At 42.0% G+C, this 17983-nt stretch overlaps 1 protein-coding gene across 1 annotated transcript in view; it reads right to left on the bottom strand.

Annotated features, from left to right (window-relative positions):
- TRPC5 (transient receptor potential cation channel subfamily C member 5) overlaps positions 1 to 17983 on the bottom strand; it is a 104905-nt gene that overhangs the window by 69591 nt on the left and 17331 nt on the right. Inside the window, exon 2 of the mRNA XM_069810941.1 lies at positions 3641 to 4039. Coding sequence (XP_069667042.1) covers positions 3641 to 4018 — 378 coding nt within the window. The 5' untranslated portion in view covers positions 4019 to 4039. The remainder of the gene's footprint in view (positions 1 to 3640; positions 4040 to 17983) is intronic.

The raw sequence follows: 17983 nt of genomic DNA, 5'->3' as shown, positions 1-17983 counted from the left end.
AAAACAGCTGTAACTTTATTAGCCAGTTATTCTGGCTGCAACTGATGAAGTCTTCTCCCCAGCTTTATCAAGAGACTCAGAGAGCAGTACACACAACCGTGGCTATAAGCTGTCAGGACTGGGCAGAACAGATCTGAGGAGAAATGTTAAGTTCTTAAAATAGCCCATGAACCTTGCTTGAAGGTAAACCTAAAAGGAAATACATCTACTCAAACACATCACTGTTCAGCACACTCATCTATCATGTGCTTTGTAGCAGGATTTAGAGAGAGGTGGTTCATGTTCCCAGCTCTCATACGCTCCACATGTAAACAGAATAATTTCTTCCTCTCCCGAGACACCCCTTACATGCACACTGCAGTGCAGGAGAAGCGTGTTGTTATAGTTACTGGCTATGACTTACCCCTGCCATTGTCATGGTATTTTCAGTAAACGGCGCTTAAACAGCAGCCTAGCAAAGGTTTGCAGAATAACAACTGCCTGCGTTCACTTAACAACAGGACACAAGTATCTCTGTCACCCAACCTCTTCATCCATTTCTCCCTGTCCCTTACATCATGAATAAGACCCTGATTCTCTTCCATAAGAAACACAACACAGGTCACTTATTATATTTGAAATTTTTTTTACTTCTGCTCCCTGGAAAGGTCATCGTACAGGGGAAAAGCAGAGCTTCTCTCCTCGGGCAGCCCTCAAGAGACAGGTATGGAGCACCCAGGACACATCACTTTTTAGAGACTCTCTAGCTGGTGAGCAAAACTGCTTTGCAGGCCAAGTCTGTAAGGGGCTACGGTTTTCCACCTTGTTTTGGGTGTATCTTTTGCTAACTAGATGCAGTCACTGGAACCCCACAAGAGGCTGGCATAATGCAACTTGTAACGTTTTCAGTCAGGATTGTGCTACGATGATAAGGTTGTGGGAATGAGCGAAAATACATGCCCATAAAATGGATTATGCTGAATTATGCTACTCAGCTGCTTTTGAGATACAAAGACAACAATTAACTGAGCTGACGTGAACAGACGCAAATAGGAACAGCTCTTCACGCCTGGCAGTTAGAGAAACACCACTTTGGTATAGAGTCAAATAATAACCTCTCAGAGGCAGAGAGCAGGAAAATGGGAACTAACAGGTTTTCACAGCCCCCAGACTCAAATGAATGAAGGCGATGTACTGAACATTTAAGAGAGAGCAATCAGAAGATGCTTTTTCTGCACCAATGCCCGGAGTGCAGCAAAGACAGACAGCCCCTAATTGGAAACAGGCTGCTACACATAAGTCAAGGAGCTGCCTTCACACGGGTTTGTTCAGGCAGACTGAACCTTGTGTACATCTAATGAATAGATTATACTAAACCTTATATATAAGAAGCGCTGTGACACTGTCTTAAAAATTTCTCAGCCAGACAGAAACCAATGCATGAAGTGTGAATTTTTGTTACTACTCAACCAAAAAAGCAGGTTTTCTATAGGTTTTAGAACACATAAGTAGCTGATTAGGACAAAGCTGTGCTAATCTGATTTATCAGGTGCTTTTTGTGAAAGCAATTAGGTATAGGATCCCCAGAGGACTTTCTGAGAAAGGGTCCAGAAAAGATAATTACTGAACATATATCGATACTGCTGTGGAATTAGCATCAGGAACTTGTGTTCAGAAACCCCGTCTATATTAGCTTTGTGATTTGACAAGCTAACTTTGTCCCAACTTTGCTTAACTAAGCATGTCTTTCCATTTATGTTCTATCACTATACATGAAATAAATGTTAATTACCATCACTGCATGAACAATCAGTGAAACTGCTGAAATGGAAGTCCAGTCCTGCAGGCCTCTACCAGAAAACACTTCCTGCAGTCTACAGAAGAGCCTGAACCACAGCCAGGGAAGTTAATCCTAGTTTGTACATAGGATCTTGCATCAAGCCAGTACTAGTCTAATGTACTGATGAAATCTGGTCTTGTAACCAACCTTGTAAATAAAGCTGAAACTGGCACTGCATCTCTTCTCCCACACACATGTTCTCCTTCAAGTTGTAAACTTCGCAGCAGATACAAACCTAGCTACAGAAGGATAGCTGCACACTGCCATAGAGATAAAGAAAAATGAAACAGACCTGCTATGAAATGTTATCACTGAACTAGAGATGTTGGAGCTGAATTTCAGCTGCAATAAATCAACCTTATTTCATGGACCTCTGTTCAGTTAAGCCAGCAAGGCTGTGAATTTGAGTGGACACAAGTTTTGGTATTCAAGAGATCTTACAGAAATCCACATGAATCCCATTACTTGCTTTCCATGACATTTCAGGAGAAACTTGCCATTAACCTGTAGTAATTACTGGCAGTTCCTCATGCTACTGAAAAAACCTTTTCTTCTATTCTACTTTCTGTCCTGTTGGCCTATAGGATGGTCAAACTTTCTAGAAGACCAAGAAAAAAATAGCTCATTCTCCATGTATGGTCTGTACTTTGCTACTTACATTTTGTCAGACTAAAACCTAGTACTAATATTTCAATTTTTAGGTCTGATAGAAGAGTTTCTTCATCTCTCTAGTGCTTAAACCATACATTGGAATCACATTGCTACAGCATGCAGAATGCTGCTGTTTCAAAGTATCAAGCTGAGCACTCCTGAATGTTGTCAGGGTTGATCCTTATTGTTTGCTTTGGCTACATAAAATTACTATTGAAAAACTATGTACTAAGGGGCCTATCCATTGAAAATGTTTTCTTCTATGATTGACTGGTATTAATCATTTTCTTCTTTCAGACACAGAGGGATGTGTTCAAGTAGCCTTCAAAATGAGGCTTGATATTTCAGGATTATCCAGGTTTTGAATGTTCCTTTCTAAGCAGTGAACATGCAAAAATTGTCAGCAGTCAGTAATGTATATAAACTATTCTAGTTATTGGCAGTAGTACTTGCAAATGAAAAGAAGCAAAAAAGAAAAAAAAAAGTTAAGGACAGCGTGATATGTGACACCTGAAATGACAGGATTCAGACTTTGTGGTTTTTCACAAAGATCCTTATGTGACCTACCAATGGTTTTGTAGCTAAGGATCCTTCTTACAAGTCATAGTTGTTCAATGCTCAGATATACAGCAGCTTAGCTCATGCTGGAATGTTATGTACTGCCTCAGCATTTCTGAACTAGAGCTCTCTGGAGATGGAGACCAAGATGATATGTCTGTACTATGGCTAAGTACTGAAACCTAGCAGACTGTTTGCTTACTTACAGTTATTTATAAGCTTGTGTGTTTTCAGGATTTACTTATGAAAAGAAATTCCACTTAATATCAGTACAACAGCATGGCAATAGTTCATATTTATAGATTGTAATATAATTTCAGACAGCCCCAAATTCCTTTACAAAGTGCACATCTATAAATCAACCTATAAATCAGTAGGTTCACAAACACTGTAAGACTGAAAAGAACACTGAATGAAATTGAAAATGCTGACTATTTAAGTCAGGCAGAACACGTTTCCTCAGACTGGAAGGTTATCATCCAAACAGGACTGCCCATGTTTACTCTGGGCATTTAAAGCAATGGACCTACATTAAGGACTTTGTTTTATGACTCCTGCACAGCACCTCTCTGTGGATAATAGCTTAAAACTGAACTGGAACACTCAACTAACCTGTTTTTCACCACTCGGTTTCCTGTAATTCAGCAGCAGCTCCACAGCTCCCACCACCTCTTTCCGTATTGCATACAGCAGAGCATCTCCCACATACACACTGTGGCTCAAAAGCAACTCCATGATCTCCAGATTTTCGTTCTCTATGGCTATTAAAAGGGCACTGCGACCAAGAGGATCCATACAGTTAATGTTGATGTTGTAGTAGATCTCTGCCTCTTGCAAGGCATGTTTCACACTGGCATAGTCCCCCTTCTCCACAGCGCTGAGGTAGGCCTTCTCTTCCGCCGAGAGCTCTGCCTCCGCTCGCACGATCTGTAGTGGGATCCGATCTCTGTATGGTGAATAGTTTACCTTTTTGTAGTATAGCTGGGCCATTGTTCATAGTGACCGGGCAACCTATGGGAAAAGAAGAAGCATGCCTAAGTGACAAAACAGACAAGCAACCCCTATCTGTTCCTCACAGGGGACAAACTTCCAAAGGTCCATCGTGGTAAAAGCTTCTGATCCCTTTTTAAGCTGTTTTATTCTCAACACAGTGACTGTAACACCCCCTGAGCAACCCCGCATTAAAATGCTACCTGAAAAAATAAAGGTTACACTACTGCTCAGAAGAGGTACACAGAATGACAGACACTCAGTAAATTTTAAAATCTGGTTTAAACACTCTGCCATTTATTTATCTGGTCAGAAGCATGATCTTGTTGTTTATGGATAATCTATCACGTGCAGGTAGGTGGATTTCTCATCTTTGCTTTATTTCCCACTCTATGGTTTTTTTTCACTTCCCTCCTTTTTCACTGCTGAGCCAGGTCCTCAGCATCTCTGAACTGTCAGTGATGGGAGCTGCTGATTTACACCCTCCTATTTACAGTAATAAGATTTATTTTATTTTTGCTGCTTCTTCTCTGCTTCCATCTCTTAAAATAGGTTTTTATTTTTCCCTAATGTTTACTCTTTGACTAGGTCATAGTTTTATTTTTAAAGCTTGCATGTTTTTAAACATATTTTCTCACTCTCCTCATACATAAATAAGATCTAAAGACAGGCTGATGTAGAAAGCCACCATGCTTGCTCTCCAGAGGCAGTGATGTTGTTTATGGTCTAGGAAAATGAGAAGCCCAGAAAATCAATCCAGCCCTGGAACAAGTGTGGCAAACTGAAGGAATTACTACTGTTCCTTCCCACGGCTCAAAGAGTCTAGCAGGTGACTGAAGTCATAGGAAACATGGGCTGGACAGGTATTCACACATAAGGAAAAAAGGAGCTATGCTTATCTACCTCTGTTTGGCATCGATAAGCCACACCAAATCAGGACCAGTGGACACCAGCAGCTATAACTAATTGGATGACTTATTCCATCTCCTTGCCCAAAGCTCAATGGTTTCCTGCAGCAAATTAGCCAGAGTTTTGTTCCATTTTAGTGCCCTATCCAGGGGAAAGAGGAGGTTTTGATAAAGAGATAATGAGAAGTAGGATCTTGTGGTTCAGGTGCTGAACCGGGAGTGAGACGCCATGGGTTCTGTCTTTACCATCCCACTGCATGCCGTAAGGCAACCATGCTCAGCAGAGCCAATTTGCATTTTGCCTTCAGTTCCAGTGTAATGGGCCCGGTGCGGCAGGAGTGGGTGGATCTGAGCTCCAGCCCAGCTGACACTGCAAAATAGTGGGTGGTTGTAGCATACAGCAAAGTTACATCTGCGAATTTCCTGGGGAGCCAGAGATCTGTAACAACGCATTTGGCATCTCAAAAAATGTGCTCTCTCAGTATCCTGGTTTCCTACAAGTATGAGAAAAGTTTTTGTTTGTTCCATTTCCAGAGATACAGCTCTCTGCACATATCCCTCAACCTGAAGACACACACAAAGGTGTTAACAGGCAAAAGGACCTATGATCTGAATGGAAACCATCATAAACATATTGGCTTATTTTCTATGGAAATGTTATGCCACTAAAGCTTTGAAAACTAAGGAACAATCTTGAGTGACTTAGGAGCTTGAAGTCTCAATAAACTACATGTATAACCAACTACTCCGATTTTCAAAAGGACTAAGGAACACAGGTCATTATTCAAATTTTGTTTCTGAAAATGTTATCCCTGCAGGGTCCAGCCAATTCCCACTGAAATACTGACAAGACACAAAAGGATGCAGAACAGGTCTGATAATGAGTTAAGGACCAAAGAAATCTTTGGGAAAGTAAGGATAAGCCCAAATGGGAAGGGAAATTTTGCCCTCGTGTGACCATCTGGCTCACAGGAGCAGGAACACCAACTGGTGGGACGGGTGGCAGAGGACAGTAGCCACCGTGTAGAGGTCTCCAGAGGGGAATCTGTTGGCTCCGAAAAACCTGAAGGATTCTGGTGACAAGCGCAGCTGCTAAAGTGGAACTGGATATTTTTCACTGTTCTTCAGTTTAATTGAATGTTTTGTAGATGGTGAGTAACATTTGCAATGAGTTATAACAAATGTCACCTTATGAAACATCATGCCAGAATTGGATCCCTTTCCTTTCCAACAGTTTTGTAGAAAGAAAAGAAAGCTTCAGATATCTTAACTTCTCAGCCAGATCTCATCTCCCAGTACAACCCCAGTCCAAGAAAGCATTTTGTTAATACTGCAAGCACATAAGAAGCTGCAATAAAACCAAACAGGAAAGATTCACAAAATGCATGTTTTGCCCTGAATTCTTCTCATGCCATCATCTGCAGAGCCTAACAAACACACACTGCTGACTGGGTTTGGAAATTATAGCATGCAGTATCAAAACAAATAACTGTCTGTCTGGATTACATGGAAGATTTCAGCAAAACCTTTAGCTGTTGAGCTGCCCCTCAGCCTGAGATCCAGCACAATTACAGATGGACCTTCCAAACCTGATGTCTTTCTCTTCCAAAACTGGCTAACAGAGCATCGGTCAAACATGTGGATGGAACAAATGAACCCAAGGATCACTGCTCTCTAGCTATCACTTCCCAATACCACCAATCTCCTGGAGGCAGCATCTTTTGGTGAAAGAAACAGACAATGCTGGTAGACCCTAGACCACTTGTTTGTCCCAGAGTTGTACTGTCTCCTGCTTAACGGTTAAAAAATTACAAAAATATTGATGAAATCCAGGTAGGAAAAGGGGTAGGCAATTCATAGGTGCCTAGAGAGAAGAAACAATTTAAGTACTTGAAAGGCAGCGAAAATAGAAACATAGTCACATTAAAATTTTGGAATCTGTGCAGAGAGCCTGAAAACACATGTTTTCCATACAAATTCTCTTCACAGAGAGGCATTTTCTGCTACTTGAGTTAATATTTGGGGCAAGGAAATTTTTTTCCAGTCTATGCCTGATTGCAGATGCATCAGACAATATCCAATGACTGGCTAATGCAATGGTGATACCTGCAGCACAAACAGGTGTAGAAAAACAAAGAGAACCACATAACAAACTACACAAAATAAGGGGAGGAGGACTTACCACTCAATTTGGACTCTATGACCTCTCTCCAGTTGGGTTGCCCTTCTCCCTGAACTATTAGTCCAAATCTTCAAGCCATTTCAGCCTGACACCACTTCTATGTTGCCTGGCACAGAAATGAGAGCTTTAGCCCCTGAAAAGCAGCCATACCTGGCAGAAAAAGCTTCTCTTGTTTGTGGAAGGAAGGTTTCCAGCGACATTACTTTGTCTAATAACACAAAATGGTTTTTCTATCCCTGCAAAAATTTCTCTGCATCTTCCAACACTCAGTTCAGATGTATTTATCCCCTGCACCAACAGGGCCTCTTTTTTCACTCCGAAGAATGAAATGGCATCACAGCTGCCACAGGTGGGTTTTTTGGACTGAACTCTTGGGATAGACGTGTCACAATCACCAGGGAATAGTATTACTTTGGTTGAGGGCTGAAAACAATGGGTTTTGCTGAAAACTAAGAAGCAGCTTTATACTTGTCACCATCTGTATGATATCTACAGTCACCACTCTCTACAGACACTGCGCTGTCCTCAACACCCTTGCCTGTCTCCTACCCTAGATCACAACTTAATACCAAATGATCAGTTCATCACACTGATGTATCATGCCCAGGTGCACCAGAGATTGCTTCAGCACCAAGGAGGAACAGACAACAGAAAGAACGAAAATTAGCTTTCCTTTCTAACGTTTCTTGTCGGAGACAGAACATTATGAAAACTGCACAAAGTTTAGAGCAATGTTGTGTGGTAGCATGGGAAAAGGCAAGGGGGGCTGCCTGATCAATGTGTAAGAAGCAGTGAGGAGAGGGCAAGGAGAAAGAAGAGCAGGGGAGCAGCAGCACTGAATAGCAGCCATTAGTTAATAGATGTGGTTAATGAAGATAGACAGGCAAAGATCACTCAGCAGCACTGCCCTTTGCCACTAAAAATTTCAGGAGTTTTCACTACAAAACTTAGGATCTGTTAGCAGTTGAACGATCCCTCATTTCCCACTTTACACACACACCACACTCCCACATGCCACCATCTCACGGGAATCAGAATGACCTGTATGAAATGGGATGAGTATAACTGAAAGGGTGATAGCCAGTGCTGGTTTACATCCATGTAGCCACTAGGCCCATTATAAAATAGGACCTTCCTAGCTTTTATTTGCTTTTATCATCATTTGAATTTTCACGATGCTGATTAAGAGGTGGAAAAACACCATTGCTCCCAATTTCTGAGTTCCCTGTGTAATGGAAGCAGCAGAGACTTGTAGGGGTATTGAATTTAGATATTGGAGCTCATAGCTCCCAGCTGATGTGAGCATCTGACTACCTGAGGAACAAATCAAATATTGGATCTTGAACACAAGATCAATAGACAAGAGCTACCTTTCCCACTTGATGGGACTCAGTACGAGCAGCCAACTCGCATCACACATTAGAGCAGACAACAAAACACCCCATCTGCCAAGTTGCAAATAGAGCGGTTGGTTGTTCCCTCCTACTGGAGATTCACTCTGACACATGTTGGCAAAACTGTGTGTGTGGCTTTAAATGTCACTACATCCTCTCTCTCGAATCTGCAGAAGGGTTTATGTGCTGGAAAGCCTGCCTGTATTTTCTAGTTGTATCAGCCCAATAAAAGAACTGATCTCTTGCAACACATCTTACTTCACTGCTTCCCTCCATCCTTCTCTCCAAGGCTACTTTTTCTTTTTAGTATTTCAGGGAAAGTATTTTCCTCATTTTGCATTTCTAATCTGGACTTCGGGTCTGGAAATCATGGACCGTAACTGCTAAAACAGCCTGACTCTTTCATCACACTCAGAGGCTGTGTGCTCAGTAATATTGATCTTTTTTAAAAAGGTTATAAAGCTGAGTTATGAAATAGTCCAGAAGGGCCACTTAGGTAAATAATATTACATGTAGTTAATGGACCAATTGAATTTGTGATTGGATCCTTCTTTTAAGTGCTCTAGATCTTATTTACTAACAATGTCTGACTGAGCTTATACCTCCCACAGTTCAAGGAAATAAAACTGACTTTGTAACATTCTGCAATTCCTTTTCTTCTGCAAAGATACCTTCTTGTTCCAGAAAATTGGTTTTTCCATGAAGTTCAGCGGGAACCAGATTGCAACCTAAGTCTCACTGCTTCTCATGTGTCTGCATGACACTCACCACATTTTTGGTCAGAAGCAGAAATTTTTCCTGATGCTTTTAAATGCAAAAAAGAGCCACTACTGAATAAATATACAACCTCAGAAGTATTTTAAAACTGTAAAATTGCAATGACCTTCTGGTGTATATGGCTGTGTAAATTCCCTTTAGCAAAGGCCCCATGATCTCAGGACGTTTATATTCAGCTCATAAGTTATGTAAGATATATCATTCCCCTGGAATAAGTGCTTTCCAAATCTTGCAGGGTTGCACTACAACACAAAAATGAGAAACCGACAGCTAATAAAATTGGAGATGAGTAATATAGTTTCACTGCCCAAGATGAGTGAAAGGGAGAGCACTAATAGAGTATGTGATAAAAATGCAAGGCTGCAGTCGTTCATGATTCACATGGGAGGATATGTCCTTAGAAGATGCAGAGAAAAATTCTTCTTAGAACATTTTTCACTCGTCATCACTTCAGGCGTAGTTAAGAATACATACAGTCACTGGGGTACTGCATGTAACCTTCTAATCTGAGAAGTGTTTGTAAAAGAAGACAACCTCAAACTTCAGATTATAAATTTACAGAAGCCAAAAGAAAATTCTTTGCCAGTAACTCAAAATGCCATAATTTGACTCAAGTCCCAGCTGCAACTCTTAACTTCCTAGGGAGGGTGACAATTATCAAAGATATATATGTTTGATTTGGAAAGGCCAACTCTTTGGTATAATTCTCTTCCGCTGCATGATCAATTGATGAGTCACGACTAACCGCATATGGGTGTGTATATATATGTATAAATAAAAATATCATTACAAAAGATATCGCGTATGTAGTACACTTGGAGATACTGTTGGGCTTAAGAAAGTACCTGTTCCTCTCTGAGCATTCAGTGCTCCTAACTAAAACTTAGGAATCAAACTCAGTTCTCAGTCTTCTGGCTTTAGGGTGCTCAATCATGTCAGTCCAGAACATCTACAAGGCCACCTAATGCTGGAGGATGGAAATCTTGGCACAGCTGAATTCTCTACTAGATGAATAAGCTCTCTCTGCTGGACACAGCCTTACTGAAAGCCAGTATGACTCTGTAGCACAAACTCATCCAGGAAGTAAGGAGCATTGCAAAATTTACCACTTTCCATTCCACATGCAAAGCACTTGGTTTGACTTTGCCCTCTCAAGCAGAGGAGCACAGCTACATATGTATTTCAAAGGAAAATAGCAAATCATGACACTTCACCACATATGCTTAAACCCATGGGGAGAGCCTAAAAGCCAGCATGTAACAGATGTGAATCATGTTGTCTTGGTGAAGAGCTGAAGGGCTGTCCCATGCTCTAGTGATGACTAGAGACAAGAACCTAGAGAGAAGAACACAATGAAACTGGCCTCAGTGTCAGGCTGAGCTCTACAGGCCTGAAACATCCCATGGGTTTCACAGGGGGGTTTGTAGATGCAAGGCTCCACCTCACCATATCTCTGCAGAATCTAAGTCAGCCAGCTGGTAGCCGAGGCTGATATTCAGGATGGAAAAGGAGGATTTAATTTTGGAGAGATGGAAAGTTCCATTATAACTATACTTGTCTGCAGATGTACATGAAGAAAATTTGCAGGAAGAGACTTTTGCATTTGTTATATCGAACTGCTGTAACTGGAAACAAAACTGACGAGTTTGCCAGCACACAAGCCCTTCTTCACATCTGGATTGACCTGACCATAGAGAAGAACTCACATCATAAGCCTAACCATTTAAAAAGATGAGGCGTTTGATATTCCTTGCTTTCCTGTTCAAGCCAACTATGAATTTTGTTCTTCCTAGGTTTTTCTGTTGAATCTACTGCTTCAGCACTTGAGTCCTTCATAATGCTGGGGACAGGAGCAGACCATTGCTTCAAAGGACCAGGACGTTCTCAAAAGGCTTTTTTCTGTGGAGCTGCAGAGGTGGGCTACCACTGATTCACTGCTAGCAATGATCACTTGTAGCAACCCAGGAAAGTTATTCTTCTCTCTTTTGCCCCCAGTGGTTCTCTGTCCCCCATCTCCACCTGCTGAGCTTGATGTTCTCTTCAGCAGAACTGTATTTCAAAAAGGTGTTGTCCAGACATTTCAGTTTTGTACATCTGTGACTTTAATAAGCTAGTTTTTCCTCAATGGGAAGCTTCTTAAGTGTGTTTTTTCGCTGTACTTTAAAATACAGAGTGTAACAACATTTCAGCAGATACACAGTCACTACATTTTGTGGGCAGGCTGCTTAATTGATCCAAATGAGCAAAGCCCTGAGTTTTAACAGTGCACGGGAAAACGCTTCTCTGGGACACTCTGCTTTGCCATGGAGGAAAAAGATTTGTACTTGCCTGACTCAGCTCAGCATATTTCTGTTACCTACTCCTCCATCGCACATGACTTAAGGCCTCTTGCCTGAACAGGATGTACTGGCATCGTTTAAGGGTGAAAGTCACCAAGGAAACTGTATTAGGAAACCCCTAGTTTGTGTTATAACCTTCATTAGTTTCAGTCTAGTTGCACAGAAGTTGCAGCATTTCATATTAATCGGGACAAGCCCTGGATATATGGGCTTGGTAGGAGGCTGCTCAGCCTTATACTCTGCAAGTGAATTCAAACAACAAACAGCACCCTTTCTTGGGAAATGACAGCAAAAGCTAATACCAAGCTTGTCTGAATTTATCAAACAGTAGATTCGTTCTATGCACACATGTATAGTGTTTGCATTCCAGGAAAGCTGGTAATATATTTGACTTGGAGTGCTTTCTCTGATCTCTGGACAATAATAAACAGGACATCTACTCCTTGCCGTTGTGATTCACACACAGCCTAAGCAGCCATGCAGAACATGGGCCAATAGTGATCCCTGTGTTCAGGACAAGCAACATCCTTGTCTATCTCCAGCTCTGTCACTGTGGTCTTTGCAGGGTACAGGTAGCTCAGATTTGTTTTCATCTGTCCTGAAAGCAACACACAGCTTCCAGTATGTCTTAATGGAAAGGATGACAGAAAAATCCTCTAGTGTAGAGCCAATTTCAAAGCTCCTATTTGGGAGGCAGAGGGAGCAGGGAGTATTGACCCATCCCTGGAATATTTCAGTATTACCTCAACGAAAATCTGTCTGGGCTACTAAAATGACTTTCTGGTGATGGAATGGCTGCACCACATGGTTTTAGCTACTATTACAATGAAGTATTTACAGTTTGTAATTCTCCAACTTCTTTCCACACAGCCATCACACAGGTGTGAATAAATAAAAATGTACCATTGTAAGGAGCTTAAAAAAAAAACAACTCTGGAATATATTCACAGTACGTATCTTTGCAAATGCAGACAGAACAGAAAGCTTATTTTGTCTGTCTGACGTCATCGCTCTGTCCCCTACTCTTTTGAGATGGGCTATCTATTCATCTTCCACTATCTAATAACAAAAAAGAGATGTCAACTGAACTGAGAAATACTGTCAAGCAAGCCACCCCATTGTCTTATCTGCTAATGCAGCACTAATGTGGCATGGCATCATTATCACCTCTGTGCTCTATGTCCACTGTTTCTGTGCCTGCTGCTTGTAATCTCTAGCTGCTGTAGCTATCGAAGATGAGATTTTTTTTGCCTGTTCCCACTCTCACTCAACGAGCGTTGTAATCATTTCTTCAATCAACAAGATAATCTGTGAACATTGTCTCTAGGAGAGCTGATGACAGTATGGACTGTTAGACCTGCCTCAGCCTGGCTGAAAGTGCAAGTAAGCCACCCAGTCGCAAAAGGAAAATACAAGATTATGGCACAGTTGCCAGTATGAGAAAAGGGCAGTTGCAGCAAGCTATAAACAACAGTGACAGTTGTTTAGGCTCTGCTTCTCATCTCAGTAATGTGTGGATTTATTAGTGGTTATCAATTACCATTTCTGAACAAGCTTTGTTGGAACTGTTTTCATTGGCACCCGTGTAAAAATACAGTCAAGACCCAGCATATGCAGTGGCCATCACCTGAAGCCCCCTATGCTGACAGTCTCCGGGGTTACTGTGCAGTAGTAACTCTAGCTCTAGTAACTCCGTTTTAGTTTTGTTCCTAATTTTGTCATTCAAACTAGACTGGAGGTTCTTGGTAGGAGAAGGAAAAATCATTTGCTCAATTCTCACATAAATGTTTCCCAATTGCAAAGAAAAGCTATTTCAGACAGTACTATGCTCACCTGCATCACCTTTTGGAGATGAAAAAGTGTAAGACCCATGTATACTGCTTCCCTGAGTTAATTTCCAAACTATGGTAAATATGGAGGGATTAAAAGCCAAATTCCCTGCACCTACAGAATGCTGGGAACATGAACACAAGGAATCTGTGTCCCAAGAGCAGCGAGCACACCACTTGCATTTCACAGTCATTTGCTCAAATGGGACCAAAATCAGAGCTCCCAATGGGCAAGGAGAGTCTGCCCTGCTCCCATGAGGGTGCTAGTGCCTGGCAGTGATGCTTCTGTGCCTGCGCTCTGTGGAAAGATAACAAGCTTTCAGACATCTCTCCTTTCTAAAACCTTCACAGGAGAAAGATTTCTTAGGGGCTTCTAGACAGAGGAAGAAAATTCTGAAAAATCCAAATATTTGAAGTACTTGGAGCAGGTGACTGATTTGAATGCAGCATAACTCGGCGTGGGGGGTATTACCTCTCCTTCACTAGTACCGACCAATGCAGGGCACAGTCTCCTCTCCTGTGGCTGCAGCCATGCGGCTGCGCAGCTTCCCCACCACGTTGGACCCTGGCTGGTTCAGGCGCACCTCGCCAGCAAATCCTGTAGTCTGAGCCACCTGGATGGTTGTAGGGCTGAGAAGGAAAAACATTTCTACAAGCAAAAGGTCTTGCTGAATGTACCATTTTAAAATGATGGAGACCAAGCATTACAGATTGCAATGGTAGTGCAATCACAGTTTATCTCAGTCATGTTTCTGCACAAGTCAGGCCTGGTCCTAGCATCCTTCACTGCCACTTCTGTTGAGACAGTCTCTTGACAAAATGACTGCCTCGGCTGTGCAGTAAAGCAGGGTATTTTATGGGGAGGTGGAAATGCCATACAGAAAAAAGAAAAGAGAAATCTTCATAAAAAGAAAGTGGGAGGGAGCTTCCCCTGACAATGACAATAAACAGAATAGTCTGCAGATAAAATAAAGAAGCAAAGCCAAATCCTAGTTCATTAAGATAGCTCAGGAAAGAGCCTAGAACTGCAAACTGGACAATTTTTGAAGACCCACAGAAAGGCTGGAGGAGATAAAAACACATTCATTTAAAATAGAAAAATGTTGTTCTCAGGAGAATTAAGCATGCAAATCTAAAAGACACAAAAAAATGCTGCACAGACATAAAGCAGCATGGAAGAGGAGTAACACTGTTATACTGCTTGTAAGTAAACAAATGCATAGGACACAGACGTTTGTTACTATTAATGCCCTTATAAGGTTCCTGAATAATATCACCAGTATAAAACTTGTCTATTCAACTACCAGACCATTCTTATAAAGTCAGAGATTTGGGTCAGAGATTTGTAAGAGTAAACATGTTATTTCTTAATCTTTGCCTATTTACATTGCGTCCTTTGGCTACCAACAATAACACCCATCTCTTACATGGCTTTTCAGCCACAGATCTAAAAGTACTTTTTAAAGGACAGGCAGCATTCATCCTCTCATTGTGCGAGTGGGAAATCCACAGCAAACAGAAGTGAAGTGACTTGCTTCATCCTTTCGTGACAGCAAGTGATAATTGGCCAGAATTCCCCAGAAATACACATACATATATATGTATAGCTTAATACGTGTAACCGATCCTTTAGTGTCTACTGAGACAAACACAATGTCAGAGCGATCTGGAGTCCAAATGCCTCCAGGGGAGCTGAGTCACTGAGCCCCTTTAGAGGGATGTGAAATGCTCTTCCCCTGCCCTACTGTTGCCTTCTGTATAGAGAAAACCAAGCAGGAGCTTTGCCTCTGCCCACACCTGCTCCTCACCTTACAGGCAGCCACTGTGGTTAACAGGAATACTGCAGTCTCTCTTCCTTGGGCTCAGGTCTGAAGTTTGCAGTCCTGCGCCATGATCTTGCAGTGGAAGCCTTCTGGCACCCTTTTCCAATCTCACGGTAGTGACTTCCCTCTCCTGGGGCCAGTGCCCTGATGGGGCGCAGCAGTTCTGTCCCAAGAAAGGTTGCACAAGAAGTGATGATAAAAAATTAAAAAGCCCCACCTTACTAGAGAAACCTTATTTTAAATATTCCACAGGGCTACTCTGTCAGATGCTGAAAAATCTGCATGACATTATCTTAGAAATCAGTCCCTTGTCTTCCTAAGGGGAACGTCTCACATGGGCATTGGATGCTTTTTTTTTTTTCTCCCCAAGTTCTTGTCTGCAGAATAACTTAATGTTGCTGCTTTTTTTTTTGTATTTTCTTTTCTTGAGATACTGTTCTAAAATTTTCTCCCATTTTCTTTTGGATTTAATTTTGCAGTTTGCTTCCCTGTTCAGTTAAGTGTTCATTCAAGATATCTCGGCTTTCAAGAGACATCTGAGGTGAGGCTCATCAGTTTTTCTTCGGAAGAGATTTATTTTGTATGTTCTCAGTTTTAGGCTCAGCTACAGTATAACTGCAGGGGGTTCATGTTTAAATTGAGCTGTATTCCTCTGGCTGCAGGAGTGGGCCTATGCAAAGGCAGTGCACAAATCCATAAATAAGGCTTGGCACGATTTCACTGCTCTACTTAATGCCGACATTTGCAAGCTCTGTTTTCCCAAACCTCTTGCTTCCAAATTCCTGCACCTGCTAATTTGTTAATTCTGTTTTCAGTGAGTTTAGACTTGTGTATTCTTAATTATGCTAATAAAGAATAAACTATTTAAAATATTAATGTTTTGCAAACTTTAAAAAGAAAACAGTTAACAAATACCTTGCCCCTGGGTCTGTCTTCAGTGCTGGATTCACAGACTGGTCCTGGGCATTACTTTTTCTCTCCCAGATTCTCTTGAGTGGATGTCCTGTCCTCCCTCCTCCTCCCTCTCAGGTCTCTTCTGACACAGCTTCACTTTCCCCTTTTCTGTCTGATCTCTGCTGAGAGGAAGATCTTACAGGTTAATGAAAATCACCCCTGAAGTGGTAATTACCACAGCTGTCTCTACTAGTTTTCTTTTCCTCTCTTGATACTGATCTCCTCTCCCCTCCAAGGCTCTGTAAAGGCTCTTTTTTTCTGCTCTCTTCCAGCTAGCCCTCGTAACTGGTGTCTGGAACCTGCTGGGAGTTACTGGGGTGCTACAGACCTTTGTCCCTGTCCTGTCCTTTGGGCATCTCTCAGATATCTCTGCGAGGCAGGAGAGTTATACTTCTGGCAAAGGAACGAAGCATGAGACAATCTGTGGTCCCTACAAGGCAGTAGCAGTGGCCTCTCCTCCCTATGCACCTACAATTTTAAAGCACTGCTCTTCTGCTTTCCCTGAACATCGCTTTGCAGAATTGGTTTATGTTTTCCTGGCTCCTACATAAAATGTAGGTCAGATCATGGTAGACATACATCAAAATTGTGATTTACTGCACATGAAAGGAATAGCGAGCACTGAACCTGCAAAGAATAAAGGTGACTAATTGCTTAATTTACCCAAACAACATCTACCTGCAGACCGTCTTTGTTCTTGGCTTCTTGGGGTTTCTTCCTATATGTGCATTCCTGATGCACCTTTAGCTGTACTTTTTATGCGCCTGTCTTTCCTGGATGTCTACGCAGAGCTGCTAAATCGCAGATATACAACATGTAGGATATCGTTCTCACCATCTCCCTGACAAGATAGCATTGTTTCTTACAGTACAGATGGCTTACAAGATACTGATCTCTGCCAATGGAGCAGCAATGTACTATCTGTAAAGTGACTCTGAAAGGAACTGTTCTGGCATTAAGACTGAGATTGAGGATAAACCACACCATGCAGTCAGGGCCGAGCAGGCCTCGAGAAGGCCATGTAAGTAGTATCACTCTTAGCAGCGTATCAAGGACTTGTTTCACCCCAGGAGAGCAGTTTTCCCCAGGGTTGTGTGCTCTCCATAACTGTTCGCAGTCTGCACAACTAGACTACACTAGATTACAGTCATGCCATGCTTGTCACTTCCTTGGGAGTCTAGCCACATTTGCTGGGGTTTATTTTCAGCCCTGAGCTCTGAGAGTTCAATAATTACATGAGAATGTGTTCTGAAAAAAAAAAAAAAAAGTTTCTAGCCTCTAAGGTGTGAAGTAAAGAGTGTGAGTCACTGAGTGAACTTCATTGATGCAGAAACCAGGCAGAAAGTGTCCCAAATTCTCTAGGTTTAAAAATCTCATTAACTTTAAGCCAAAGTTTGCAGATCTGAGGTATGGGGCAGAGAGGGGAGAAATGGGGCATTGGAGCCCATGGACTCAGCAGTACTGTGGCTGCTTGATTTGGGCATACCAGACCTTCTCTGCAGGCCACGGCACCACCTTCTCTGTAAGCCCTTCACTGGCTGGAAAAAAAACCAGCATGGTCCATGCAGCAAGGGATGTCTTTGTGCTCTGCTCTGGTACCAGGCGGGTCAGGGCAACGGTGGCATTTTGTACACTGACTCATGCCTGCACATTTTAAGGATTGCCTGCTCTGCTATTTATAAAGCTAAAAGGGTGTTATCACTCAGTCAACACAGTGCAGAAGCATCACTGGGTATTCTCCACGAAGACAGTTTTGTAA

This window comes from Haliaeetus albicilla, chromosome 23 (assembly GCF_947461875.1).
Source record: "Haliaeetus albicilla chromosome 23, bHalAlb1.1, whole genome shotgun sequence".
In the NCBI taxonomy this organism is placed as follows: Eukaryota; Metazoa; Chordata; class Aves; order Accipitriformes; family Accipitridae; genus Haliaeetus; species Haliaeetus albicilla.
Note: the sequence above shows the minus strand (reverse complement) of the source record. Positions and strands in the feature narration are given on the sequence as shown.